Source organism: Zootoca vivipara, chromosome 11 (genome assembly GCF_965207765.1).
Source record: "Zootoca vivipara chromosome 11, rZooViv2.hap1.1, whole genome shotgun sequence".
Classification (NCBI taxonomy): domain Eukaryota; kingdom Metazoa; phylum Chordata; class Lepidosauria; order Squamata; family Lacertidae; genus Zootoca; species Zootoca vivipara.
The window spans coordinates 25,771,279-25,799,111 of NC_142594.1; the positions used below are offsets into that span (position 1 = coordinate 25,771,279).

Here is a 27,833-nt window from a genome sequence, read left to right on the forward strand (position 1 = left end):
GGGAAGGCCAGCCTCATAATAAGGGATGGGCTGAGCATACTCAGTGGTAAGGGAAAGACACTCTGACCATGTTCAGAGACAACGTCTTCTTCACATTTCTCGGTGCATTTGAAATTACTGGGGCAGCCATCTTGATGAGGCTGGGTGTGTTGTGCGGCTAGTTAGGAAGCACAGGTATGCTGCCTTGGGTTCTGCAATGTAATGAAGGTGTTGTATAAATGTAAGAAACTAAATAAATGAATTATTAGGGCCTGGGATAAGCATAGTGAGCCCAAGCTCAGATTAAGCCCCAGAAAACACTCATGCAAACAACTGCACCTTTGGTTTACAATCTCCCAGAAGAAGACGAAAAATGCCGTTTATCAATGTTCAAAGTTACCAGAATAACAATTGGGAATTGGGGCTTTTCTTTGGCCTAATAATACATGGTTAAAAAAACCCACAACAGCCACCTAGGTGACTTTGCTGCATGGAGTGGAAATGACTTTGCCCAAGAGCCCCACAGCAGCCTGTGGAAAATCTTAAGGCAGGCTTGGATCCTGCATGTTCCAAAAACCTTCAAAAGACATTAGCTTCCTAAAGGAAATCCCCCTGCAGTGCGAGAGGAGCAAAACAGTGGAATAGAAATCCCAGACATGCCTTTTGATGGGCTTTGGTTTGTGCCAAACGATTAAGAAAACCCCCAAACCGAAAACCAACATAGTCACAAGAACTTGGAGGAGCAAGCTGTTCTTCTTCTCGAAACACAACCAGGACAATCAACCTTCCAAACTCCTGTCAGATGAGGAGGTAGGACAAGGGAGAGGTCAGCGAGGACATTCTGCTTTCTTCCCACGTCTTCTGAGTCACACGAAACCTCAGAAACCAGGAGCAGATCCTGGCCCTGGCCTTCCAGATGAGACACGGACAATTTGTGCCAATTGTGAAAGTGGCTCCACAAATCCCATTTCCATTTGGGCATACCATACCAGAAAGGAGGTGGGTTCCCGCCCACCCCCCACCCCACCTCACAGTGGTTTGTAAGATTTATAGTGAAATGGCCTTTTCTACGAACTGTGACAGTTTGGGGAAAACATTTAGAATGGAAATTCTTTTTCAATTGGAAAATCAGGTTTCCAGTCGAGCCTTAAATAGAAACCCCTTTCAGAACCACCAGTTTGGTGGGTGCCAATATTTGCCAGCCCAATCCATCCCAAATCATTGTTGCGTATCAGGCAGAAGCTATGTTTGATCAGTCCCATCCGTTTCAATGATCCACTCCAGAACAACGGAAGCTGAGCAGGTCAACTACACCTATGAATTCACTCTTCTAAGTCCCTCTGCTGGAGAAGTGCGGTAGCTCAGTGGCATAGCACATGCTTTGCATTCGAAAGGTCCCAGGTTTAATCATTGGAGTTGCAGGTAGGCTGGGGAAACAGGTGTGTCTGAAACCCTAGAGAAGACTTCCCCTCCAGATGTTGTCCTCCAGATGCTATTGTACTACACGTCCCACCATCCCTGATCATTTGCTGCGCTGGAGAGGGACTGATGGGAGACATAGCCCAATACCAACTGGCTGCCCTAGGGAGCCGCTCCTAGTCAGCGCAGAGAGTACCACTCTATGTGGACCAATGATCTGATTCAGTGTAAGGCAACTTTCCTAAGTCCTCAAGTGGAGACTCCGAAAAACTAGTTTAGGGTGATAGCGACCATTATTCGGTGAACAAAGATTTCACTGTGGACAGAGGCATACTTAGAGGCTGGCAAAACTGGATCCTGCCTGGGGACAGGCCCCGCGGAAGTGCAAAAATCACTTCTCAGACTATGGGATGTATGGTATATATATGTGTGGCAATGCACCACATCTATCATAGCGAGATCAAAGATGGGATAAGCTTCTCATCCTACTCACACTGCAGCGCAAAGGCTGATGTTTTGTTGTGTTCTGTTATATTCTCTTGGGAGCTGCCCAGAGTGGTTGGGGCAACCCAGTCAGATGTGTGCAGTACAAGCAAATAAATAAATAAATAAATAAATAAATAAATAAATAAATAAATAAATATAATCAGTGCTTTTTTTCTTAAAAAAGAGTTGAGGGTACTCTCATTTTGACTCAAGAAAATCACCATTTTAGAGTTCAAATCGGGAAAAATGAATACAGTAAATGGACAAAAGTACAAAGATTCACAAAATGTTTAGGGGTATGCGTACCCCTAAGGGACACAGGTGGTGCTGTGGGTTAAACCACAGAGCCTAGGGCTTGCCGATCAGAAGGTCGGCGGTTTGAATCCCTGCGACGGGATGAGTTCCTGTTGCTCGGTCCCAGCTCCTGCCAACCTAGCAGTTTGAAAGCACCTAAAAGTGCAAGTAGATAAGTAGGTACCGCTCCAAGCGGGAAGGTAAACGGTGTTTCCGTGTGCTGCTCTGGTTCGTCAGAAGCAGCTTTGTCATGCTGGCCACATGACCTGGAAGCTGTACGCCGGCTCCCTCGGCCAATAACGTGAAATGAGTACCGCAACCCCAGAGTCGGTCACAACTGGACCTAACGGTCAGGGGTCCCTTTACCTTTATGCGTACCTGTGTCCCCCCCCCAAAAAGTAATAATAATAATAATAATAATAATAATAATAATAATAATAATGCAATAAAGTGATTCTTTTTTGGAAGCAGGGATACAGCTCCTTGCCAAGGGTGCAAGGGACCCTAGGTACACCTCTGAAAATTAATTACATCATACACTGTGCCTGAAAGCTGGAGGGGCAAATGAGGAAAGGAAGGCTTTTTTGTGTGGAGTGCCCATTAACTTTCACTACCCTTGGTCTCATCCCTGAGATTATATATATCATAGAATCATAGAATCATAGAGTTGGAAGAGTCCACAAGGGTTATCCAGTCCAACCCCCTGCCAAGCAGGAAACACCATCAAAGCATTCTTGACATATGCCTGTCAAGCCTCTGCTTAAAGACCTCCAAAGAAGGAGACTCCACCACACTCCTTGGTAGCAAATTCCACTGCCGAACAGCTCTTACTGTCAGGAAGTTCTTCCTAATGTTTAGGTGGAATCTTCTTTCTTGTAGTTTGAATCCATTGCTCCGTGTCCGCTTCTCTGGAGCAACAGAAAACAATCTTTCTCCCTCCTCCATATGACATCCTTTCATATATTTGAACATGGCTATCATATCACCCCTTAACCTTCTCTTCTCCAGGCTAAACATACCCAGCTCCCTAAGCCGTTTTTCATAAGGCATCGTTTCCAGGCCTTTGGCCATTTTGGTTGCCCTCCTCTGGACACGTTCCAGTTTGTCAGTATCCTTCTTGAACTGTGGTGCCCAGAACTGGACACAGTACTCCAGGTGAGGTCTGACCAGAGCAGAATACAGTGGTACTATTACTTCCCTAGATCTAGATGCTATACTCCTATTGATGCAGCCCAGAATTGCATTGGCTTTTTTAGCTGCTGCATCACACGGCTGACTCATGTCAAGTTTGTGGTCTACCAAGACTCCTAGATCCTTTTCACATGTACTGCTCTCAAGCCATATATATGACCAAAGCCCCCTTTAAGTGCATGGAACCACCTGACGTCTTTTTTTAGATCGTGGGCAACAATTATAATTTCAGTCCATTAATTCATCAGAAAGGTGATCAATAAGCTAACACTCACAGGGTGTCTCCAGATCTTCCTCCTCACGCTTGTGCAAAGAGCCTTACTCTCATCTTCTGGAAGATCTCATTTTTTTTGTTTCACGGGCAATTTCTCTAAAACGCTTATCCTCCCCACTGGGGTGGGTCTGCCTTGGCCAGCTCACACCTACCGGTACCTGCCTTCTTACTTATAACCAGTCCATGAGCTTTCTGCTGCTGCTTCGTCTCAGTGTCGCCCTTGTAGAACTCTGCAGGGAGGAAGGCAGGGACTAAGATGGAATTAGTTGGGTCTGTCTGTCATTGGATCTGGCGCCACCTACTGCTTGGCTCCCAGCCTTCCGCCCTACCAGTCCCAATGGACGGCAGATCCTCCTGCCTCCTACTGCAAAGCCCCTACACTCCCCTCATCCTCCTTGAAATCCATGCTGAATTCCTAGGAAAGGAATTGACTATTCAGAGGAGCACACTGAGGACACACCACTCCTGCAACTTTGGATCTCCACTGTCCTTGTCTTTTAGTCATGCACTTAACCATTATTTACCATTTAATCATACCATTACTCTCTAATTTGCTTGAGAATGTGTTTTCCTCTCATTAAAACCTTTGTAGTGGCCGCTGCCAAGAGTCTTCCCACCCACCAATGTTCTGCACTTTATCCTTGCGGTTCTTTCATGACCGTTTGATTAATTTTCATTGATATGCTTCCAACAATAGCATCTAAAATTAACTGGGTCAGGTCTTTTTTTTCTTTTTTTACATAACTTCCTGAGTCATCAGGCTCTGTGTCCTAAATAAATACATCCATACAAGCATGAAATGATAGTTCACCCTTCCAGCAACGGGCTGGAGCTAGTGAGAACTAAAGAAAACAATGTGCTAGTTTAGAGGGCTGCTGTATTTCTCTCCTAGCATAGCATCACTAAAAAACAATAAATAAATAAAAGAGGGAGGAGATGCATCGCCAAAAAAGAGTTTTGCATTAAAAGTTGCATATGCTAATTTATATAGAGGGATGTGATTTTTAAAATAATTACTATTACTGAAATAGAAATACAATCTATCCCAACACAGTGAGAGTGACCAGGTCAGTCTACTGTTCAGGATAAAAGTGTTGGTGTGGAACTTTACAACCTCTCCACTTCCTTCTTAGCCTTCTTCATCTTTACACTGGCCTCGGATTAGTCAACCCTTCAAAGAGAGGACTCTTTCAAATGCAGGACCATCACCCCACAGATAGAGAATTGTCCTTTCTAAGTAAGACATATGCATCGTTCAGCTCAGACACTGAGGTCCAGCTCCGAGGGCCTTCTGGCCGTCCCCTCACTGAGAGAAATGAAGTTACAGGGAACCAGGCAGAGGGCCTTCTCGGTAGTGCCCCCCCCCCTGTGGAAAGCCCTATGTCAAGGAAATAAACAACTACAGTGGTACCTCTACTTACGAATAACTCTACTTATGAATGTTTCTACTTACGAATGGAGCTCCGTCCGCCATCTTGGAAGCGGTTTAGATAGGATTTTTTCTACTTATGAATTTTTAGATAGGGTTGCTTCGACTTACGATTTTTTTTCTCCCAATGCATACCTATGGGATTCGACTTACAATTTTTTTTCTACTTACAAATGTGTGTTCAGAACGCATTAAATTCGTAAGTAGAGGTACCACTGTACCTGACTTTTAGAAGGCAGCCCTGTTTAGGGAAGTTTTTTATGTTTGATGTTTTATCGTGTTTTTAATATTCTGTTGGGAGCCGCCCAGAGTGGCTGGGGAAACCCAGCCAGATGGGTGGGGTATAAATAATAACTTATTATTATAGTATGGTGCTCATTTATTGAGTCCATTTTTATATTGCCTCTGTTCCATCGCGGAACTCAATTTGGCATCCAGGTGGTTTCAAGGTGGGCTCTTATTCAGGCATTCATTAGACCCAGGCCTGCTTAGCTGCAGTGATGTTGCTGGAGCACACCTTCTTTCTACTCTCCAGCAAGCACACATTTTTCTATAGCAGTGGCATTCAAACTCTGGTCCAGGGAACCCTAGAATCCATTGGAAGCTTCTCAGGTGTCCCTCAATAAAAAGAGCAATACAGATGTACTGAAAGACACCTTGTCCACCAGTGCTGTTAGTTCATGAGGGCCAGTGGTGAGACCCAGCAGGTCTGGTCAGTGCCATACGTGAGCTGAAGGTGCATCTTACATCATGAAACAGGCTCTCCTGCTGGGTTTCCATGGCAGATGTTCAGTGGTTCCTTGCCAAATGGGCCAGTGTATGGGGTTCTTGGAAGTAAGAAAACCATTGACTTAAGCCTTGTGTCGTGACAAATAAGTGGAAGGCAGGAAGCTGCCTTATACCAAGTCAGATCATTGGTTAATCTAAGGGTCACACTATACATTTCAAGCACATTTCACACACATTTAAAATCTATGGCTTCTTTCAAAGAATACTGGAAGCTGCAATTTGTTATGGGTGCTGGGAACTGCAGCTCTTCAAGGGCTAAACAACAATTTCCATGATTCTTTGGGAGAAGCCACATGCTTTAAATGTACAGTGTAGATGTGACTTACCTCAATGTTGTCTACACAAAATTGGAGCTCCAGGTGCTTTTGGACTGCAGTTCCCATCATCCTTGACCACTGGGTCCTGCTAGCAATGGCCTTCTCAGTAGTGGCACCCTCCCTGTGGAACACCCTCCCTTCAGATGTCCAGGAGATAAAGAATTACCCAATTCTTAGAATACATCTGAAGGCAGCCCTGTATTGGGAGGTTTTTAATGCTTGATGTTTTTATTATATTTTTAGATATGCTGTAAGCTGCCCAGAGTGGCTGGGGAAACCCAGCCATATGGGCAAGCTAATAATAATAATAATAATAATAATAATAATAATATGTCCAAAAACAGCCAGAGGCCCACGTTTGGGAAACCCTGGTTTATATGACTGACAGTGGCTCTTCAGGATTTCCTACAGAAGTCTTGTTAGTCCTACCCTAAGATGCCAACAGCTGAACCTGGGCCATTTTGAATACAAAACACATGCTCTGCTACCAATCTTCATTAGCGGTTGGATCAATTGCTTCATGAACGCAATATCCCCAATAGGATCAGTGCCATAAGAAGGCCCCATGTGTCACATGTTCCCATTAGCGTCATATATACATAAACACATGTACACATTCCACAGCCATTAATCCTAATTCTAAAAATACCTTATTATGAAAGATGGACCTTTGACTTTTGGCAGTAACTAGTGTTTCTTAATTTTTTTGGGGGGGGGGGAGGGCAGGACAGCTTTTAAGAAAAAGAGAGAGCGAGAGCGCTCAGCAATCATTTAAATGGTATGTTCCTTACTGGCTTTTAATTTTGATTGTGTTAGACAGTAATTGTATGTTAAACAAATATTAGCGGTTTGAAAACACACTTTGCAGGAAGACACGATTTATATAATAGATAATTTCATTATGTGGCTGTTGGTTCTGCAGTAATTTGTTTCCAACAATTAATCTTTGATTGCTAAATAATAACTATTTTAACAAGCCCATAGAAAGCGGAGCAGAACCCTCATTTTCTAAACTTTGGTTACCTCAGTTGTATTCTGCCAACTTACTGTTTGTCATTTGCATAGCCATTTCCTAGTAAACAGCACCATAGGATCAGACCATTAGTTCACCTGGCTTAGTATTGTACACTGACTCTCCAGGGTTCAGACAAGGGTATTTCCTACCCCTACCATGAAATGCCAAGAACTGAACCTGAGATTTCCTGCATGGGCTTCCAGCTATACAAATAGTGAACTTTTTATGTCTTTTCACTGGCACTCGGATACATGAAAGTACATTAATCCATGTTCAGCCTTTTCATGTTCACTCAGACATAAATGCCACATATTTTCTCTTGGCCTCGGTCCAGTATACCTGAAGGAGCATCTTCACCCCCGTCATTCTGCCCAGACACTGAGGTCCAGTGCCGAGGGCCTTCTGGTGGTTCCCTCACTATGAGAAGCCAAGTTACAGGGAGCCAGGCAGAGGGCCTTCTCGGTAGTGGCACCCGCCCTGTGGAATGCCCTCCCACCAGATGACAAAGAGAAAAACAACTACCAGACTTTTAGAAGACATCTGAAGGCAGCCCTGTTTTTAATGTTTAATAGATTATTGCATTTTAATGTTCTGTTCTGATGGAGGCCGCCCAGAGTGGCTAGAGAAACTCAGCCAGATGGGCGGGATATTAATAATAATAATAATAATAATAATAATAATAATAATAATAATAATAATGGCCTTGCTCTCAAGTAAGCGTGTATAGGATAACCATGTTAAGCATTGCACCGTCACATTGCTACTGCTAAAAATTATGTCAAACAGCAATTTACAATGGAAAAATATGAAACTAAAATAATAAATTAAAATCCGATTATTAAAAATGCTCCCCACTTAAAATGCGCTAGGACTGTACGTATATAAAAGGATAGGCTGTGTCATAGCAACGGCCAGCATAGTCTAGTGCAGGGGTGAGGAAACTGTGACTCTTGGGATGCTGTTACACTCCAGCACTCATCAGGTCCAGAGAGTAAGGCAAATGGTCAGAGAAGATAGGAATCTTAGTCCACAGGAGGGCTACAGTTTTTCCACCCATGGCCAAGTACCAACTTTCTACCATGGCTGACAGATGGCATGCTTGGAACATAATACGAGCCTGATGGATCAAGCCAATGGCCCATCTAGTTCAGCATCCTATTTCAGATCCTATTGATCTAGTTCAGCATCAGAAACCTGCAAACTGGAGATGCGCACAATAGCACTCTGCCCACCTGTGTTTCCAAGCAATTGGTACTGGGATGTTATCAGTCTGCCTGATAACAGTCTGCCTGATGTTAACAGTCAAGGAGTTCCATCGATCAATTTGTTACAAATGTAGAATGGGTATTGTATGGCACCTGTAAGAGTGCCACTTCCATTTTTTATCCCATTCTGTAGCTGATAAAGGCTCCCAGAACCACTTCCAAATATCAAAAACAAGGCAGCGTTTGACAAGTACAATTGGGGTTAAAAGAGCGCTTCTTAGGCAATCTGACTCAGCTGTGATTTCTCTTGTAGCATCCCAATGAACATTTGTGGTTGGGTGAAACACAGAACCCCGAAGTCCCCTGAACCCCAGGCAAAGGTCCTAGTGAGTAGACCTCATCGAGATCCTGTGTATGAATAATCCACCCTTTCCAAAAGCCGCAGTAGTACAACAGGAATGAGTTTTGTGTTAGTAAATGGCCTCGGGGGATGGGGCTAAATCTCCTGGCCCTGATTAGCACCTACCCTTTCACTGAGTGTCGAAAGTGCTCAGCACCTTCTGGATGCGGGCCACTGTGTTTAATCAATTCCATTTCATCGGAGCAGAGGGACTCTGAAGCACAGTGCATTTCTAAGGGATTACTGCACATCTTGGGTAGTTAGTCACTTTCCTTTTGGCTTCCTGCCTCCTCGATCCACCTGACACATGCCATAATCAGCCAGAAATGCACCGCCTGTCATTCTTTATTGCAGAGGTAATGGGTGAAATTCAGCAAAACAGAGGAAACTTGTGTTGAAATTGAGTTTTGGCCCCTCAAAGCCTCCTGATTAATTGTAATTTCCAAATAAAACATCTTGAGCAACTTTCTGCTACGTTCTATTACAAAGACGTGTCAAGCGAAACTTGGAAGTTCTTGCCAACACTGTATAGCCCATTGGAGCCTGGCCAGAGGTACTGAGAAGCTGTTTCAATGCCTGCATTACTTATTACAATTCCCCTCGAGGCACCTAAACTAGGGCTGATATACAGACGACATTGCTGGTTCTACCACATTGAATTCCCCCCTTCCACTGGACAGTGCGATGGAGCCCTGTTATCAATCAGCCTGGGCTTCAGAAGACTAGAGGCCGATCCCCAAGTGGCTGGGTATTTAGGAAACACGGACAATTTAGAAGTTGCTGAAATTTTATTGTCAAAACTTTTCAGAGTAATCCTTCCTAAACCAGAACATTTTCCTGTTAAGAAATGAGTTATTGGAACTAACCCTAAGAAACCTAGGAATGTGGTTTCTAAGAAGAAGCAGGCAATGTGTCTCTTCCAAGAGACAAGGAGGAATCATAGTAGTACTTTAAGCATCTCCCAGCTGATTTAATCTCTCTCTCTCTCTCTCTCTCTCTCTCTCTCTCTCTCTCTCTCTCTCTCTCTCTCTCTTTTTAACGGATTAAAAGGGCAAATTGAAAAATATATGTCTTGTCCAGTCTGCTCTCATGGCTGCTGATCGCTGATAACTCAAAGTTGTTTGGAGAGAGGGGTGCTAGAGATGCATATTTTGGGGGAGAAGGGAGGGCAAAGGCACACTTTAATAATAATAATAATAATAATAATAATAATAATAATAATAATAATAATATTCACATCTCTCAACTCCCCAAAACGATGTGGATAATGTTGCAGCAAAAGCTGGCAGACAGCATATAGCACTTTGGGAATGTTTACATCACATCATTTATATTATATCAGCCAACTTGAGGCCAGAATGATATTCCTCTTGTGTTGCAGACTGGAGGTGTGTGGTGTTAGGAAGGTGAGAGACAGTAGCTTCTCTATGGCCACCGCACTAGTTAATTGTTAACACTTGAATCCTGAACTTCCATGCTCATGATCTTAAAGGTAAAAGACATGTAATGTTGGAGGTCCACGATGGATTTCTTGACTTTTAAGCCATGGCAGGGGGTGGGGTAATAATTTGTTTGCAGTGGAGGCATACCTAGGTTCCCTTGCACCCTTGGCAAGGAGCTGTATCGGTGCCTCTGAAGCCATGAGACCAAAAACGCAAAAGGTTTGTTTCCTTTTATGCTCCACCAGTGACTTCCTCTGTGGCCATCGGGGTTGGGTCTGCTCTGCTCCGCCTCCCCTCCTCTTTCAATCCATCCATCTCCCTCCCTCCCTCCCTCCCTCCCTCCCTCCCTCCCTCCTGCAACTGTCACCTGTTCTCTCCATCTTTCTTCCCTCCAAGCTCCCCGGGCACTCCACTAACACTTCTAATAGCCAACTGGGAAGCAGGCCTCACAGGGCTGCTGCCATGGCCAATGCCAGTGACAGCCAGATTCCTCTGCCAAGACACCCAGAGGAGCCTGCATACCTGGCCTGGCCTCCTAGAGCATGTAGATGGGAAACTCTAAGCCAGAGTGAAGAGGTGTGATTTTTGCAAGGGGGGGCAGGCCTGCACCTTTGTTGGAGGCCAACCTGCCCAACCCCAAGGTACACCCCTGGTTTGGAGCAGTGTGCATGTATGTGGGGAGAGAGGAAGGATACAAGACTGTGGAATCTATAAATCACCATAGACATCTCTAGTCGATCACGGTGAGGAGCAGGATGCTGGAGCAGGCACGGTGAGGAGCAGGATGCAATGCCCCATTTGGGGTTTTCACACTGGTAACTGCTGCCAAAGGTCTCATCAGCAGCCAGCCCACCCACATGATTGGCACATGGAAGTGGGAGGTCAGTGCCATCAAAATGATGCTTCTATTGCTCCGGCAGCATCAGCCAGCAAGGCGCTGGCTTAACTGGGAGACCTGGGCATTCCAACTGCAACAACCCCAGCCAGGTGTAAGGAGGTTGGGTTGTTCCGTCCAGTAACCTTATTTTGCAGAGAATATTTCACAGCAAGTTTTCAGCTCTTCACTGGTGTGTGAACAGAGTTAAACTGCCTGCTTAATAGGGACCATAACTCATACAAAAATGTTAATGGTAGTTTTATCACTCTACGCAGATGAAAAGAATCTCTCATTCTTAATGCTGGATATCTAAATATAGTTATTGCAATAAGACACAAAGTGACCCGACATTCCAAATCCGAACTCCAGAATGTGCTTAGATCCAAACTTCACATATGAATCCTCCCTCTTATCCTGATATAGTTCCTAAGTGAGTATATATGTGGGCGGATATTGGCAATTGAAAGAAGATTTGCTCAGGGTGTGTCAGCGAGAGAATAAACGATCTGTGGTGTGTCAGTGAATGACTAAGACAGCCAATGAAACAGATTATGCACACTGGAGCCAAAGAGATATTGTGAGTGTGTCAGAGAAAAGGCTTGATATATCCAATATCCTGGTCCTACACACATTGGATATTATCCAGAAAAGGGCACAACGAGTGCATATAGCATGTTCTCAGGCTTCCTTTCCAGTTTGCAGTTCACAAATCAGTAAACTGCATTTTTTATCTTTTAAAATGTGGAGCAATTCTGGGCATTATAAAGAAGCAGGAAACACAGTTTGTAGGGGCTTCTGCATCTGTTTTTGTGCTTCAGAAGGAATGTGCAAGAGGCAACTCATGCATCTCTTTCATGGAGAGATAACTGAGCTACACCAGCCACCCTTGACCTGATGCCCTCTGGATGCTTTGAACTACAACTCCCATCATCCCTGATCATTGGCTGTGCTGGCTGGGGCTGATGTCAGTTGTAGTGCAAATCACCAGTAAGCTGGGGGGGGGGGAGGCTGGGAATTCCAGTGCCTATTGCCCATATACATCTCACTATGGCAGAGAACTGTACATTCATTCCCCTTACTATTAATGTACAAATCTGCTCTAAGCAGTGTATTTCAAAACAATTTGATAAGCCATTTGAGGACTAGTTCTGCATTTATACCAGGCTCATGGAGCAGGGGTGGTACCATAAGCATTAATGGTTACACAACAGTGCCCCTTGCAGACGATTGCAGTGCTTGGAAACAGTCAGGTTATGCGTCCATAGCTGTGACCAGAGGAAAAACAACTACTGGGAGGAACTCAGATAGTAGAAATGCCATGGTATATTTGCAGCAGGAAAGCCAGATGCCATCATCTGTCCCAGCTGCAACAAAACATGTCTCTCCCATATTGATCTCTACAGTCACAGCAGGCGCCTTTCAACCATTTGACTCGACCCTCAAAGGTGCACTCCTCCATTGTCTTCTGAAACAGACAGATGCCAACAACAGTGTTTCATAAAATGCTGACTGGACAGCAAGCCACACCCCATCCCCAAACACTAAAGTGAATTGGACAGTTCTTGCTCATGCCAGAATCCCAAGTGTGCATCAGAGCCCACCATGTGGGCATCCTGAGCAAGTTTGAAGATGACACCAAATTGGGAGGGGTGGCTAATACCCCAGAGGACAGGATCACACTTCAAAATGACCTTAACAGATTAGACAACTGGGCCAAAGCAAACAAGATGAATTTTAACAAGGAGAAATGTAAGGTACTACACTTGGGCAAAAAAATTGAAAGGCCCAAATACAGGATGGGTGACACCTGGCTTGAGAGCAGTACATGTGAAAAGGATCTAGGAGTCTTGGTAGACCACAAACTTGACATGAGTCAACAGTGTGATGCAGCAGCTAAAAAAGCCAATGCAATTCCAGACTGTATCAATAGGAGTATAGCATCTAGATCAAGGGAAGTAAGAGTACCACTGTATTCCGCTGTGGTCAGACCTCACCTGGAATACTGTGTCCAATTCTGGGCACCACAGTTCAAGAAGGATACTGACAAGCTGGAACGTGTCCAGAGGATGGCAACCAAAATGGTCAAAGGCCTGGAAACGATGCCTTATGAGGAACGGCTTAGGGAGCTGGGTATGTTTAGCCTGGAGAAGAGAAGATTAAGGGGTGATATGATAGCTATGTTCAAATATATAAAAGGATGTCATATGGAAGAGGGTGAAAGGTTGTTTTCTGCTGCTCCAGAGAAGCGGACACAGAGCAATGGATTCAAGCTACAAGAAAGAAGATTCCACCTAAACATTAGGAAGAACTTCCTGAAAGTAAGAGCTGTTCGACAGTGGAATTTGCTGCCTAGGAGTGTGGTGGCGTCTCCTTCTTTGGAGGTCTTTAAGCGGAGGCTTGACAGCCATCTGTCAGGAATGCTTTGATGGTGTTTCCTGCTTGGCAGGGGGTTGGACTGGATGGCCCTTGTGGTATCTTCCAACTCTATGATTCTATGTGTATGTTTGAGCCATTGGGCAAAGTAGCGGCAGTGTGAAAGGGCAAAAAGTATTGCACTCAGAGGAAGTAAGTTAAGCAATGGGCACACATGTCAGATGTATGTGTAAGGGCGATAAGGGTCAGGAACTATGTTTGTGAAGCTATCGTGTAACCTGGAAGGTGAATCAGTAAAGGTTTAGGAATAAATCATGCATTGGTGGGCTTCTACAAGAGAAATAAATGGAAAGAGGTTGTGTGAGATAAATAGACAGATGATCAGATAGATGATAGATAGATAGATAGATAGATAGATAGATAGATAGATAGATAGATGATAGATAGATAGATAGATAGATAGATAGATAGATAGATAGATAGATGATAGATAGATATAGATAGATGATAGATAGATTTGCCTCCTACTCTTATAAAATCTGTAGTAGGGGAATGCCAATTCCTCATTGGGGTATCACATAAATCCTATTTCTTTTTCAAATGCCTTCAGGACTTTCTGCAAATGTGACCATAATACAGCCCTGTGGCTTTGCTGCCTGGAAATGAATGCCTGGGGTAAAAGTGCAGAGGTAACAGCCTACAAAGAACTCTACTGGATTGCAATTTGTGGAGTTTGGATGCTCTTCTACGTTGTTGAAGGATATCGGGAATATTGGAAGGCAAACTTCGGAAAGCAAGATTCCAGCCAGAATGGAAAAGAACAAGCCATTCCTCATTGGGACAATCACACTGCATTCCATCAAGCAGAATTACACTGCTTCCTGTCCCCCAACATTTTGCCTAATGCAACCTGGGCTGCAACCCAGAAGCAACTGAAGTCAAATATTCTGCATTGTGTTTGAGATACATAATCCATTTGCTTAAAATTAAGATAAGCCCATAGAAATAAAGCATTTCAGATTATTAATGAGCCAATGCATGTTTTTATTTAAGAAAGGCTCAACAATCTTGGGGTCTTCCTCAACAACTTTCAGTGTGTCCTCGTTTTTACTTTTTAAAATATGGCAACTCTAGTATCAAATCAAGTAGCAGCTGTTGGGTCTTGCTGGATGAAATGCTAGATGCTTGATTTATGGTAGCATACAACCCTGGATCTTATGCTTAATTATGAATAATTATTATTATTATTATTATTATTATTATTATTATTATTATTATGCTGCCCATCTTGCTGGGTTTCCCCAGCCACTCTGGGCGGCTTACAGCATATAAAAAATTGTAAAAACATCAGACACTAAAATTTTCCAGATGCAAGGCTGTTTAGCCCCCCAGTGCATAGGTGCGAACTCCCTGGGGCTCTGAGTACCCAAGCACCCACAAAATTCCCCATGAAGGGGCCAGGCACCCACAAATTTTGGAGCCAGGGCCATGGAAGCTGCATGGCACCCATGGCTCCAGGCACCTATGGCCACAGGGCCAAGTTGGCACTCCTGCTCCAATGTATGAAACTGTGTATTTGTGAATTTTACTGGTCTATCCTGCTAAAGAAGAGCAAACCTCATGTCTGCTGCCATTGCAAGGATATGTAGATAATTCTCTTGAGCTGATATACAAAGCCCTGAACAACTTGGGTCTAGGATACCTTAAGGACTGCTGGAGCCCTTATTTCCCAACTCAAGTCACTGAGATAACCTGGAGGACTGCTGTTAGTTGTACCCTGTGTTACAGAGGCTTGAATAGTCTGAAGTAGAAATCAGGTATTAAATGTTGATGGTCCCCTGCTGTGGAACACCTTTCTAGCAGAGATTTAGCAGGCATCCTCCCTATCAATTATTTTTGGAAGACCTTTTAATACTGACAGACCTATGCAGCCGTTAAACAACTTCTTTGATTAGCCAGTCATTTTAATGATTATTTCGTACTGCTTTGAGTGGGACTTTATTCTCTCTCTCTCTCTCTCTCTCTCTCTCTCTCTCTCTCTCTCTCTCTCTCTCTGACACACACACACACACAAGCAAAAAGAGGAACCTATGAATAAGCATTTGCAGGACAAGGAGAAAAGCATTTTACAGAAAATGCAATTTATTGTAACCCAGAACCCTTTGGCATGTGGTACACTTCCATGGTTGCTTTTAATATCCCCCTTGCATATTGAGGCAGGTTTGCTGTTTGTTAAAAATCATACTTGCCTGTCAAGTCACACCACAGCACACTTTTGAATGTTTCATTTTATTCCATGCATGCTTGAGGAACTAAGAAGCCAGGATCCGGTGTTCAAACGTATTGTGACAACTACCTATTTTATTATTGTACTTCTTGGGGGAGGAGAGTGGAGTGATCTTTTGCCACGGCACCAACATCAGAGTTAGATCAAACAAAATAAAGGCATTTAGAAAGAAGAAAGAGAGAGAACAATTCCAACAAGCAAGCAACCAAACCTCCACATCTTTAAAGGAACCGATTTCATAAGACGCAATTCTGGGGAAAATATGAGAGCTAAAACAGCACATTTATTTAGCTTTAATTTTTGTGCTGTCATACTTCAGTGCTGGAGCCCTGATTTAGAACACATGCCATTTTCCTTTGATGTTTTGGGCTGCCTTTTTAAACAATGGCAAGAAAGATAGAAAGGAATTAAACTGCAACCCAAATCATAAAACTGGACTTTTGTGCTCTTAATTTACATAAGGCTATTTTGGTTTCGGAAAGGCATTTGAGTCCCCAGAGCCTCGGAAAAGAAAAAGCAACCATTTCCATCAAACCATTATTTCTGAGGGTGCAATGAGGTCAGTTCCTCCCCACCCACCCCGCTCCAATTGGCATATAGTTTTCTCCTTGCCTTTCTTCCCCAACTCCTGCTGCCCACCTCCCTTTGTCAGCCCAACCCATTTCTCTGTAGGGTGTGTGTGCGTGCAAGGAAATAAAAAAGTCCCTCCTTATTCGCCTTTCCAATCCTACATTTTCATTATTAAAATCTTCATTTGTTTTGCAATTCATTCATGAGAGCCCTGCTGAATCCCAGCACTAGAGGGTGCAGGTCTTTGTTGCTCGTGCAGCCACCCAGTTAATTTCTGCACAGTTACAGTGATCTGGATACCACCTTGCACCAGACAGGTGGCAAAAGGAAACCAGTTAATGGAGCATTTATCTTCCGTGAACACTGTACTCAGAATTCGAGGTTTTCAAAAAAGCCATTTTTAAAATGAGCCAAAGGAAAGGGGACCAGAGGCAGTTTTAGGGTACTGCCACGGGGGGCGCCGCAACAACGATGTAGAGCAGTGTGTGAGAGGCACGGGGGCACCAAATTTTAGTGTTGCACAGGGCAGAGGCGGAGCTAGCTGATTTGGCACCCGGAGCAGTGCACATGCTGTGCACCCAGGGGGGGGGGCGAGTATCTGGGGGACGCGGCGGCGATGTCACCTCCCCAGGATGACACTCGGGGTGGGCCACACCCATTGCATCCCCTTCCTCCGCCAGTGGCACGGGGCACCACTGAAAGTCGAGAGCCCAAAGTCAGATACTGAGGGGATTTCTTTACAATCAGCAAATCCAAATGAGAATATTTTGCTTGAGATTTATTTTCCTGAAATGTGTTCCATCTGCAAACAGCAAGCACATAGCCTCCAACATTTCTCCGATGAAAATAGGGACAACTTATTCCATACCCTCCAACATTTCTCTGAAGAAAATAGGGGCGCCCTAAGGAAAAGTGGGACATTCTGGGATCAAGCCAGAAACTGGGACGGCTTCCTTAAATCTGGGACTGTCGCTGGAAAATAGAGACACTTGGAGAGCCTGCATGCTAGGCACTGGTAAAAGTCCAAGATAGCCTTCTGGTGCAGTGCGATCAATGGCCTAAACTGGGACAGCCCCATACTGAAGCCTGTTTTGATCATGAAGTTATTGACATGAGTTCGGTACAGGACAAATCACAAGCACAGATGAACTGCAATTTCCTAAAGACAAACCAACAAGTCTATGCTAATATATTAAACAAAGGCTTTTTACAGAAGGTCAAATCAGGGACTGAATATGCTAACCCACTTTCTTTTCGGTATTCACTATATATCCCACTTAGACCTTGAATAAAGAAGAAAGGTTGACATGCTTGCTTTTTGTGCTTAGGTTACACATTAGTGTGTTCCAAGGCCATACTTGAAAGTCCCTATTTATAGCACTTCATTTCCTGATTTATAGTCCAAAATATTGTCAGAAAGGCACAAAAAGCCAGAATAATTTGCCGCAAGGGGAACAGTTCTTTTCCGGTCCCTCTCAACCCAGAAATAACAACAAAATCTGCCCTAGTTGGCTTTCTACAACCACACTTTTCTGTTTTGTTTCTTTGATCACTGGTGTTACCTTCAGGCCACTGGCATTATTATAAGTGTTTGGAATTGGAATGTGAAGGACTCACAGCACACCCCTCAGTTTGTGCAATGTAATTTAATTTTGTACTCGGACTGTATACACATGGCACTTTTAAAGCATATTCAAAGCACATCATTTCCCTCAAAGGATTCTGGGCACTGTTGTTTGCTAAGGATTGTTGGAAACTCTAACTCTGTAAGGGGTAAACTACAGGGCCCAGAAGTCTTTAAGGGAAAGACAGTGCTTCAAATATGCTGTAAAGTTACAGTGCGTACACAGCCTAAGACTCCAAGCTCCTAGTTCTCATCGATGGGGATGAGAGCTGGTCTATGCATTGCACTGGTGAGGCTGTTGCCACAGCTATGTTCTGCTGTGTTATGTACTGAGCTGAATCATAGAACAATAGGATCCAGAATCAGCAGTCTGATTAGTCCGCAGGAGCCACCCAATGCAACTCCAGGTGGAAGTGAATCCGCAACCTGATTGGCCTGCATGAGCAGCCAATCAGGCGGCTGGCAGAATTCAATCCACAAACTGATTGGCCCACAGGTGTAGCCCTGAAGTAACCAATCAAGCAAAGCCCATTGTGTAAATAATGTATATAAGCAGATGGTTTTGGGAAAATGGCATTCTTCTCTTCTTCTCCTTGATGACTATGAGCTGAATAAAGAGCATGAATTCACTCTCGACTCCGAGTATATTTCATGCTGTGACACCATTCTTTGCTTCATTGAATGGAAACCTGTGGCCCTCCAGACAGGAATGGCCAAAGACATTTTGGCACCTGGGATGAACTACAAAATGGCAGCTCCACTCCGTCAAGGAAGAAAGGGTGAGTGAAGATCTACATCAAGAACAAGGGGATGAATACAGATCTACATTGGGAACAGGATGCAGGTGGCGCTGTGGTCTAAACCACTGAGCATCTTGGGCTTGCCAATCAGAAGGTTGGCGGTTCGAATCCCCGTGATGGGGTGAGCTCCCATTGCTCTGTTCCAGCTCCTGGCAACCTAGCAGTTCGAAAGCACGCCAGTGCAAGTAGATAAATAGGTAGCCTACCACTGCGGCAGGAAGGTAAACGGCGTTTCCATGCACTCTGGTTTCCGTCACAGTGTTCTGTTGCACCAGAAGCAGTTTAGTCGTTCTGGCCACATGACCCAGAAAACTGTCTGTGGACAAACGCCGGCCACCCTCAGCCTGAAAGTGAGATGAGTGCCGCAACCCCATAGTCACGTTTGATTGGACTTAACCGACCAGGGGCCTTTACCTTTACCTTTACATTGAGAACAAGTAGGGAGTGAAGATCTACATCGTGAGTAGGAGGGTGGGGGTTAAATCAAAGGCCGCAACAGGGGAGGAGGAACGGGTCTGCTTTGAATCACGCCGGGTGGATGCAGAGCTCCACCCGTACTCTACTCATAATAGCTTGAAAAATAATGCAATACACAGAATGTGTTGTTTGCTTAAAAACAACAACAACTTGGGCATTTGCTTGAGATAAAGAGAAATGCATTGGTGGACTAATGAAGGAAGGATCCCAAATACTGAAGCTAGTTTTTTAAAAAATAATATATGTGTGTGTTAGTTGGGGAGTGCAGAAAAGGTGCAGACCATGAAACAAATGGCCTTTAATTGCTTGATGGGGTTAAAACACCACAGCAGACTTTTTAGAGACTCCTTAACTTGTCTGTCCCTACCAGGATGGCCTCTCTGTCAAATTAAAGGTTATTGCCTCTCTGGCTTTCCCTGTGCTCAGCTTTTGAAGTCCATGGCCAAGGGGCCAGGGAGAGAATATTGCCTCAGATAAGAGGTGTCTGCTTTGAAAAATACTTGAGGTAACAATCCGTGGAGCCCTTAACAGTTCAGCAGGGACCTATGAGCTCCAGCTAATGTCTCCCGGTTCCCTGTTGGTTTCAGGACTACTCTCCATAAATAAATAAATGCCATCATGGTATTTTCTGATCTCGTGTATAAAGATCCATTGAAATTATGTCACAAACTTGCTATACTTTACTTATTAAAAATGTTTCTCCACTGCCCTGCATCTAAAGTTTCCAGGGTGTTTTACCAAAGCGTGGTTAAACCACTTCACGCGACTCATCTTAAATACAATTTTTAAACATAACGAAAGGTAAAAGTAACAAAACACAAGAAAGCAAATGATCAAATAAAAACCCAAAAGCAGAAGTGCAGATCAGGTCAAAGTTCCAAAAGTAATCCCAAAAGCCTGTGCAAATAAGAAGATATTTGCCTTGTGGGGAAAAAACCCTTCTAAATATTAGGGGCATCAAACATTCCTTTTAAGTCTGCCTTGAATAGCAAGGGGGTGAAATTCTGATAAATAAAGACCAATTTTTGAGAAAATATCAAAAATTCTTAAAATTAAAGTCCTGAGAATGCAGTGTGATATAGTGGTTATAGTGCTGGACTAAGACATGGCAGACGAGGGTCTGAAGTTCCACTCGGCCATGAAGTTCACTGGGTGACCTTGGACAATTCACCATTAGCCAAGTCTACTCCGCAGGGTTGTTAGGAGGAGCAGTGTACACACACACACACCCCGACCTCCTTAGAGGATAATTGGGATATGATGCAATAATATTTACACGTTTGGTAATTACAACTGGGCACAAATGGTTTTGTGAAATTTCCCACCCTATTTCAGGGTAGAGGAATGGGAAGTAGGAGAACATTCCACGCAATTGCTTCTGGGACAGTTTCTTTGGGGTTGGAATCTCAATTAGTACTGGCAGAAAACCAACTTATTTTTTTTCTTTCCCTGAGGTATCTGCAACTGTCTTGGCAGCCTGGCCAATGTTCTGCATTCCCCACAATGCCCCAGACCTAACATCACTGTGGGGCATTAGAAACATATAGAATCATAGAGTTGGAAGGGACCCAAAGGTCTTGTGAAATGCCCTGAGATCTGCAGGTTTAGGGTAGTCTATAAATTCAATTAATTAATTAATTAAAATTAAAATTAAAAATCTGGTCCAACACCCCCTGTGCAATGCAGGAAACAACGAAAACATATTTAATATACAGTCCTCAAATAAAGGACATACCCGATATTAAATGGATAAGAAATGATACTACACTTGATTAATGGCAGGCCTTGCCGGAAAAAAGAAGAAGTGGAGAATATTCAGAGAAAAATTCAGCAAAGTGACTTCTGGGGCAGGAATTTTTTTTCAAATCTCAGCAATTTTCTCTGAAATGTAATTTCACCTGTTCAAAACAGAGACAAATCTCTACACTCAGAGAGGAACAGAAGTTTGGCATAGTTTGCCAGTACTGCATATACTTGAAAATTAGTTTTATCATGCCATACTGTATACATTAGGGACTCCAATAATTGGGCTCAGCAGCAAGTAGATATCCAATCTCACATTGACTGATGTGCCTTCTAAATAAATGCTTCAAGGGCATCTTTTGTTAAACTACTGCTAATTGTCATTCCACTTTGCCCCATGGTGCCAAATGTTTTCTTTGAGATAACAGAGAAAAAAGCAAGAGCCGAGTTCTAGAAAGTCACTAAGTCCAGCCTTTCTGGGAAAGGCAGAAGCTCCCGTTACCCCTCTCTCCCCGCTGCCACCACAGACAAAAAAAGTCACCCAGCGCTTTGTTTGACACTTTACTGTTTACCATCTTTGAGATAGTTCCCATTTAATGGTTCAATTACTGCACCGGGTGATAAGGCAGTATCAAGAACTTTAGGCACAACATTTTTCTCCCCAAGCATTTTATGATAAAGCAAATACAAGGGGCACAAACCAGCCAAGGTTAAGTGTTTTCTGTTTTTGTTTTCACATCCCACGGGTTTTTCTGTGGGAGACACTTAAGCACATGCTTAAGCTACTCCTTTAAATCAACAGGGTTTAAAACTGCTTCCTTCGAGCTGGATCATGGTGAAAATACAGTATTTTGCATGTAGTTCTTTATTCAGGACAGATAAGAAGAGAATGTTATTTTTCTATTATTATTAAAATTACAAGATGCACGCAGAGAAAAAACTTTAAAGTATAGAAATATGATGATATATTATTATTTATACCCCGCCCATCTGGCTGGGTTTCCCCAGACAGCCTGGGAGGCTCCCAACAGAATATTAATAAATATGAACTAAGGAAGAATGTATCATTTTTCATGGATGCAATGGAAAATGCACGTCTGGTCTTGCACACCAGTTAGGAGGTTGGAGTATTGGATCTCGGTCACTCACCAGCTCACAGGAATTTTTTGAGGGCAAAAATGAGGAATTGTCATATATTCTGCCCTGAGTTTCTTGGAGTATGGCTGGGATATAAATGCAATTAATAGAGATGGTGGCTGAATGGATGGATGGGCATTTGGGGTGCAATCTTATGGTCCCTGAGAGGGTCTCCTGGGAGACATAGGATACTGTGGATCTTCCCTTCCTCAGAGAGGAAGTGGCAGCTCCTCTGCCATGAACTCTCCCCACCTGAAGAAGTGTGCATGCACACGAAAGCTCATACCTATGAGTTGGTCTCTAAGGTACTACTGGAAGGATTTTTTTTATTTTTTGTTTCGACTACGTCAGACCAACACGGCTACCTACCTGTAACATCTCCCCACCTTGACCTCCGTAGGAATGCTCCTCCCATTATTATTGTTTCTTATTTACAAAAATGTACAATCCCCAGTCAGAAGATCCTCAAACCAGAGAACCACAAATCAAAACAAGAATAGTAACACAATGACATAACATGAGAATAAAAACTCATCAACAGAAGTCAAAATAGCACCACAGGTAACTAAATCTACTCAGGGTTACAAAGTCTGCCTGAAAACAAACAAACAAACAAAGAATTGTATGGCATGAGAATTTGATTAACTTAATGTGTAGAGATGAAACTGTAATGCAGAAATACAGAACATACCAACCATATGCTCTCTGTTGCCCATAGACCATGGGTAGGCAAAATAAGGCCCGGGGGCCGGATCCGGCCCAATTGCCTTCTAAATCCAGCCTGCGGACGGTCCGGGAATCAGCGTGTTTTTACATGAGTAGAAAGTGTGCTTTGATTTCAAATGCATCTCTGAGTTATTTGTGGGGCATAGGAAATCGTTCACACACACACACACCCAAATATAGTCCGCCCCTCCCAAAGTCTGAGGGACAGTGAACCAGCCCCCTGCTGATAAGGTTTGCTGACCCCTGCCATAGACTAAGCCCATATGTGGAGTCCTTGCATAAGCAGACTCAACCTTTCAGAGGATGAAGCTTCACATATCCAATGGAATGCACAGGTATCATTTTTTCTGTCCATTAAAGTGAATGGGTGGAGCAGCTCTATGTACGCATGAGAGCACCTACCCCCTGGCCTATCCTGCTGGATGGGAAGCCACTGGGCATGATCATGGCAATCTTTTATTTCACTGCTGATATGGCTCTCCTCCTCTTTCACTCCTTTATCTTTTTATACAGTGAATATTCCTAACGCGTTGTGAGCCACACTGATATTACAGTTTGTCTTATTAAAAATTTAATAACATTTTAGCAGTGGAAAGGAAATGCTGAAATTATTGAGCAGGGCTATAACGTGGCAAAGGGGAATATCTGGATCATGAGCTGCACAAAACATTTCCATTGATATCAACAACTGCTGCGTATGAAGATCAAAGACAGTATATATGGTCTTTATCTGGGGCCTTGGGGAGACCCTTTATGGGGTGTTGCACTAAAAGTCAATATAGGATCTGAAGCAGCAACATATGATCCAGTTTATGCACTATTACGAAATGAGAAAAAAGTGTGTGTGTGTGTTGGCCTTTCTTTCTTTCGAAGTATAGCAATATCCAACTGAGTCAATTATTTACTTAGTCAAGGCAGAAACACAGGATGAGCTCCCCAGAAAAAATTGTGCTAATGTAGTTGGGCCATTTACTGCATCTTTGCTTCAAACCCTTAGCAAGTGAGTCTCCCCAAAGAGCAAAGGCTATTCCTGCTATGATCTCTGACCGCCAGACTCAAAACCAAAAACAAACCAAGCCAAATGAACACCACCATCCCCAAACAAAACTTTTTGTGGTGCTACAAAAGCCAGAACGTTGCTTATGCCCTCGTCATGGGATGCAGGTATATCAGACACTACCGCCTGTCGACTTGTGTGTTGACTTCGCACCTTGCTAACTGCTGCAAAATGGTTACATGAGCATATCAGGCAAAATTTGGGCTAGAATAATTTCCTTGGGTTCTGGGCGGCGGCGGGGGGTGGGTGGAAGGGGAAGAGAGACTTTTAAAAATGCGTACGTACATTTAGCTGTCAGTTTGTACCCGCCTAGAGGAGGGTCGTGGCCTTCCACAGCATCAAAGCCAGCCGATACTAAGACAATGTCGGGCTCGAACTCAGAGGCAATGGGCATAATCACAGTCCTAAAGACAAAGAATAGGCAAGCGGTTATGAACAAGAGGCTTCATTTAAAACGCACTGATTAGCATGATACCATAATTAGCTCTTGTCTAGCTCATCTCCCTCAAAGTCTATTTCCATGTTCTCTCTCTCTCTCTCTCTCTCTCTCTCTCTCTCTCTCTCTCTCTCCCTCTCTCCTTTCTGGGGATTTTTAATATTATTATTATAAAAAGACCCCCATAATTTGCAGGTACACGCGAGAGCTTCTAATGTTACACCCACATCTGGGCCTGCTTTACCCTCCTGCCTATAAAGGCTGACTCTTCAAGGGAAGTGACTAATGGATTACAAAGAGAACTCTGAAGTCTCAGTGGAAACCGGCATTGCTCCAGTGAGTGCGAACTTGGTGTAAATTTGAACTATAAATTTCTTTGGGGGAAAATGTTTGCTTTTCAAACTTATTTCCCATCCTCTTAACATTTTAAAATGTTTGTCAAGATGGGGGGGGAGGGGGTAACTCTTGTAGAAAGGGTGGGGTGGGGACCCACACAAATTCCCATAATCATATTCAGGTCCCGCTGTCAGGCATTTTCTGAGGTCATGCCTGGTAGGAATTTGGCTACCACAAATCAGGAAAAGCGCCCCCTGCTGGTTTCAGGAAGAAACTTCCGAGGTTTTTCGATTCTCAACTTATTAACTCCTTCGTATCCAGTGTTTTATATCAGCCTCTTCGGTTTGGACCAGCCCTACAAGGTTTAGGTAATGCAGTTTACTTTGGGCAGTGGAATTAAGGGGAAACTGATTTCTGAATGGGGAGACGAGCCTATTTTTAAAGTGTTGGCCATAGCAAAAGGAAAGAGGTGTCCTTTGGCAGCATAACATCTTAGGTTGGCAAGAATTTGGAATCAGTTTGCCAGTGTCAAGTTGAAGGCCTGTCTAAACCAGAAATCTTCACATTGGTATTTCCAAGAGTCTAGCCCTCAGTGACTTGAAAATTCAACGACATATTTAGTAATTTAGCAGGGTGGTCACTTACAAGTCACCCCAAAAAGAGGGTGGATGCCTCAACAGCAACAAAAAAGGACACATATTTGCAGGAAATGTGCATATGTTGATTCATGTATAAATGCAAATTTTTACATAATTTCTATTCTCCAAATAGAAATACTCTATAAGGTCGCATTATAGTGGAAACACTGTGGCCAAGCAGTCTGTAAGACTCAGTCTGCTATAACTGTTGATGGGCTTCCTCGAGGCTCTGGCTCTCCATTCCCAGGACTTGGACCAGACAGCGCTTCAAACAGAGGACTGTCAGCAACATACTTCAATTAGAGGACTGTCCTATGCAGGGTCGTATGAAGGGGTGGGGGGGTTGTGGCCCTCTCCAGGTGTCATCCTTGAGGGGGGGTGACAAAATGGCACACCACAGGTCCTGGCTTGCAGCGTGTCCAAGTCATGCGTCTCTCCTGGGAGTGACGCGGTGGCTCGGGGGCCCAGCACTGCCCGAAATGGCAGCATGGGGCTCGTGTGTGCCAGGCGGACTCTGTGGGCAGCTCACTGCCCTGCCCTCCCTGAGCGGATTGCTGCACCGCACCCCCCTGTGGTGCCCCCGTGTGCGGATTGCCACGGCACCCCCGTGGGTGGCTCACCCCGCCCCCGCCGCTCTGGGTCCCGGAGCAGCTAGCTATGCCCTTGGTCCTATGCAAATTAGGATATATGACAAATTCAGATTGCACCTGCATGGAACTGACTGCAGAACACCAGCTCCACAGCCCAAGAAGCCACATAGGACAGGACTGTCTGAATCTGAGATCTTCTGTTGGCACTAATGATGCAGGGAAGTAGCCCCATACTCCTGAGCAACCTTATGAGAACTGCTGAAATCTTTCAGATGTTTTTTAAACACCATTGCTCATCAACAGACAGCTACAAACCACTCCTGGATCATGGAGTTTCACCAAAGAGACAAAATCTAGGACCTTAGGGAAATACAGTGAGCAAGACCAGGCAATAAGGCAATATTGTGAACAGCAAGTGCAAGGGCAATGTGATAATACTCAAGGTAGACTATCAGAAAGTCATGTCCACAAATTAAATGAGTAAAACTGATTTATGCAGTGTCATCTTTGGAAGTTCCCATCCCACTCCTGTGGCTTCCAAATGGACCATGAAAACTTTTTTTTTAAAAAAAAAATCATCAAGACTTAACTGCATTTTAATTTGATGATGTTGTTCTAATGAATTATTTTGATTTTTTTGTACTATTTTAATGCTGGTTCTTATTTCACCCTATTTTGCTTGGCCTTAAAAGAGGTGGGAGATTCATAAATGGAAATCATTTATGCAAATGACCGTTTATGTAAATGCCAGTTTCCCTCTTCTGCTAGGCATCTTCTTTGAAACATATAAACCAAAGACTGTGGTTCATTCTTCTAACAAGCCAAGGTATTAACTTTTTCCACTCCATAAAACAAGGTTAGGGAACCTGTGGCTCTCCAAAAATTGTTCACATCAGCCCCAGCTAGCACAGCTACTGGTATTGATAAAGGATAATAGGAGTTGTAGTCCAATGATGTCTGCCGTAGAGTTGCACAGGCCTTCTGGAACAGTTTCCTCCTTTCCAAGCAAAGCAGCTCTTCCTGTATTCCAAAAGTATTGCTCAACAACAACAACATGTCTGGAGAGATTCTTTCCCCTGAGTTCTAATACATTCAGTCTGGTGCATTCTGCTGTCTGTAAAGAAGTCACAGGATTGTTTCCAGCCATTGTTAAACCATCTAGCACGCGATCCTTGCTTCTAACACTATGAATGTCAGATGCAAGTCATTCGGGCAGCGAGAGAGGGTTATAAACAAAAACCCAACAACCTTGGAACTTCCCTCACCACTCTGAATTACTCTCATTTATCTTGTATGGGTTTTACAGCACACGGAGCAGAGATGACTGTGAACTGAAAATCGGGGTGATGCTGCCCCAATTTCAGTGAACATGCATAGAGGGGGACACAGCCATGAGGAGGAGATAGGTCTTCATGGAAGGTGAGGGAGAGGAGGCTATTTACAGCTAGTTCCTGGCTCCTACCCCTCCCTTGGCCAGGTTCCTGGTTGCTCATCTGCTGTGTCCACCAGTCTATGAATGCTGTTGTTTAATGCCAAATCAGTATGCAATAATACTTCACTCATCCATGATTTGATTTTGGATGAGGGTGTTGATCTGGTGTATATTACTGAGACCTGGGTGGGCAAACTGGGAGGAAATAATCTGACCCAGCTGTGCTCGCCCAGATACTTGGTACAGGCTGCAGAGATGGAGGGGGATTTGCTGCGGTTCATCTCCTTCACCAGGAAGCCCCCCTGTTTTGAAGCCGGCTGCCAAGGCCTGTACTTGGTGCCGGTCCAAGTAAACTAGGCTTGTTGCTGGTGTACCATCCAACCTGCTTCCCAGCAGCTTCTTTGACTGAGTTGGCTGGCCTCGGGTCTGGTGTTGGGAGGAAACCAGAATGAGAATGACTTCAACATCTGTGTTGAGGACTTCATTGCCT

At 43.9% G+C, this 27,833-nt stretch overlaps 1 protein-coding gene and 1 pseudogene across 4 annotated transcripts in view; both read right to left on the bottom strand.

Annotated features, from left to right (window-relative positions):
- The window catches only part of HDAC9 (histone deacetylase 9), a 450,375-nt gene that overhangs the window by 28,655 nt on the left and 393,887 nt on the right, over window positions 1-27,833 (bottom strand). For all 4 annotated transcript variants that reach the window (XM_088653965.1, XM_035130280.3, XM_088653966.1 and 1 more), the window contains one exon: window positions 24,197-24,315. In XM_088653965.1, the coding sequence (XP_088510091.1) occupies window positions 24,197-24,315 (119 nt within the window). The remainder of the gene's footprint in view (window positions 1-24,196; window positions 24,316-27,833) is intronic.
- LOC118092398 (U2 spliceosomal RNA) lies at window positions 20,905-21,049 on the bottom strand (annotated as a pseudogene).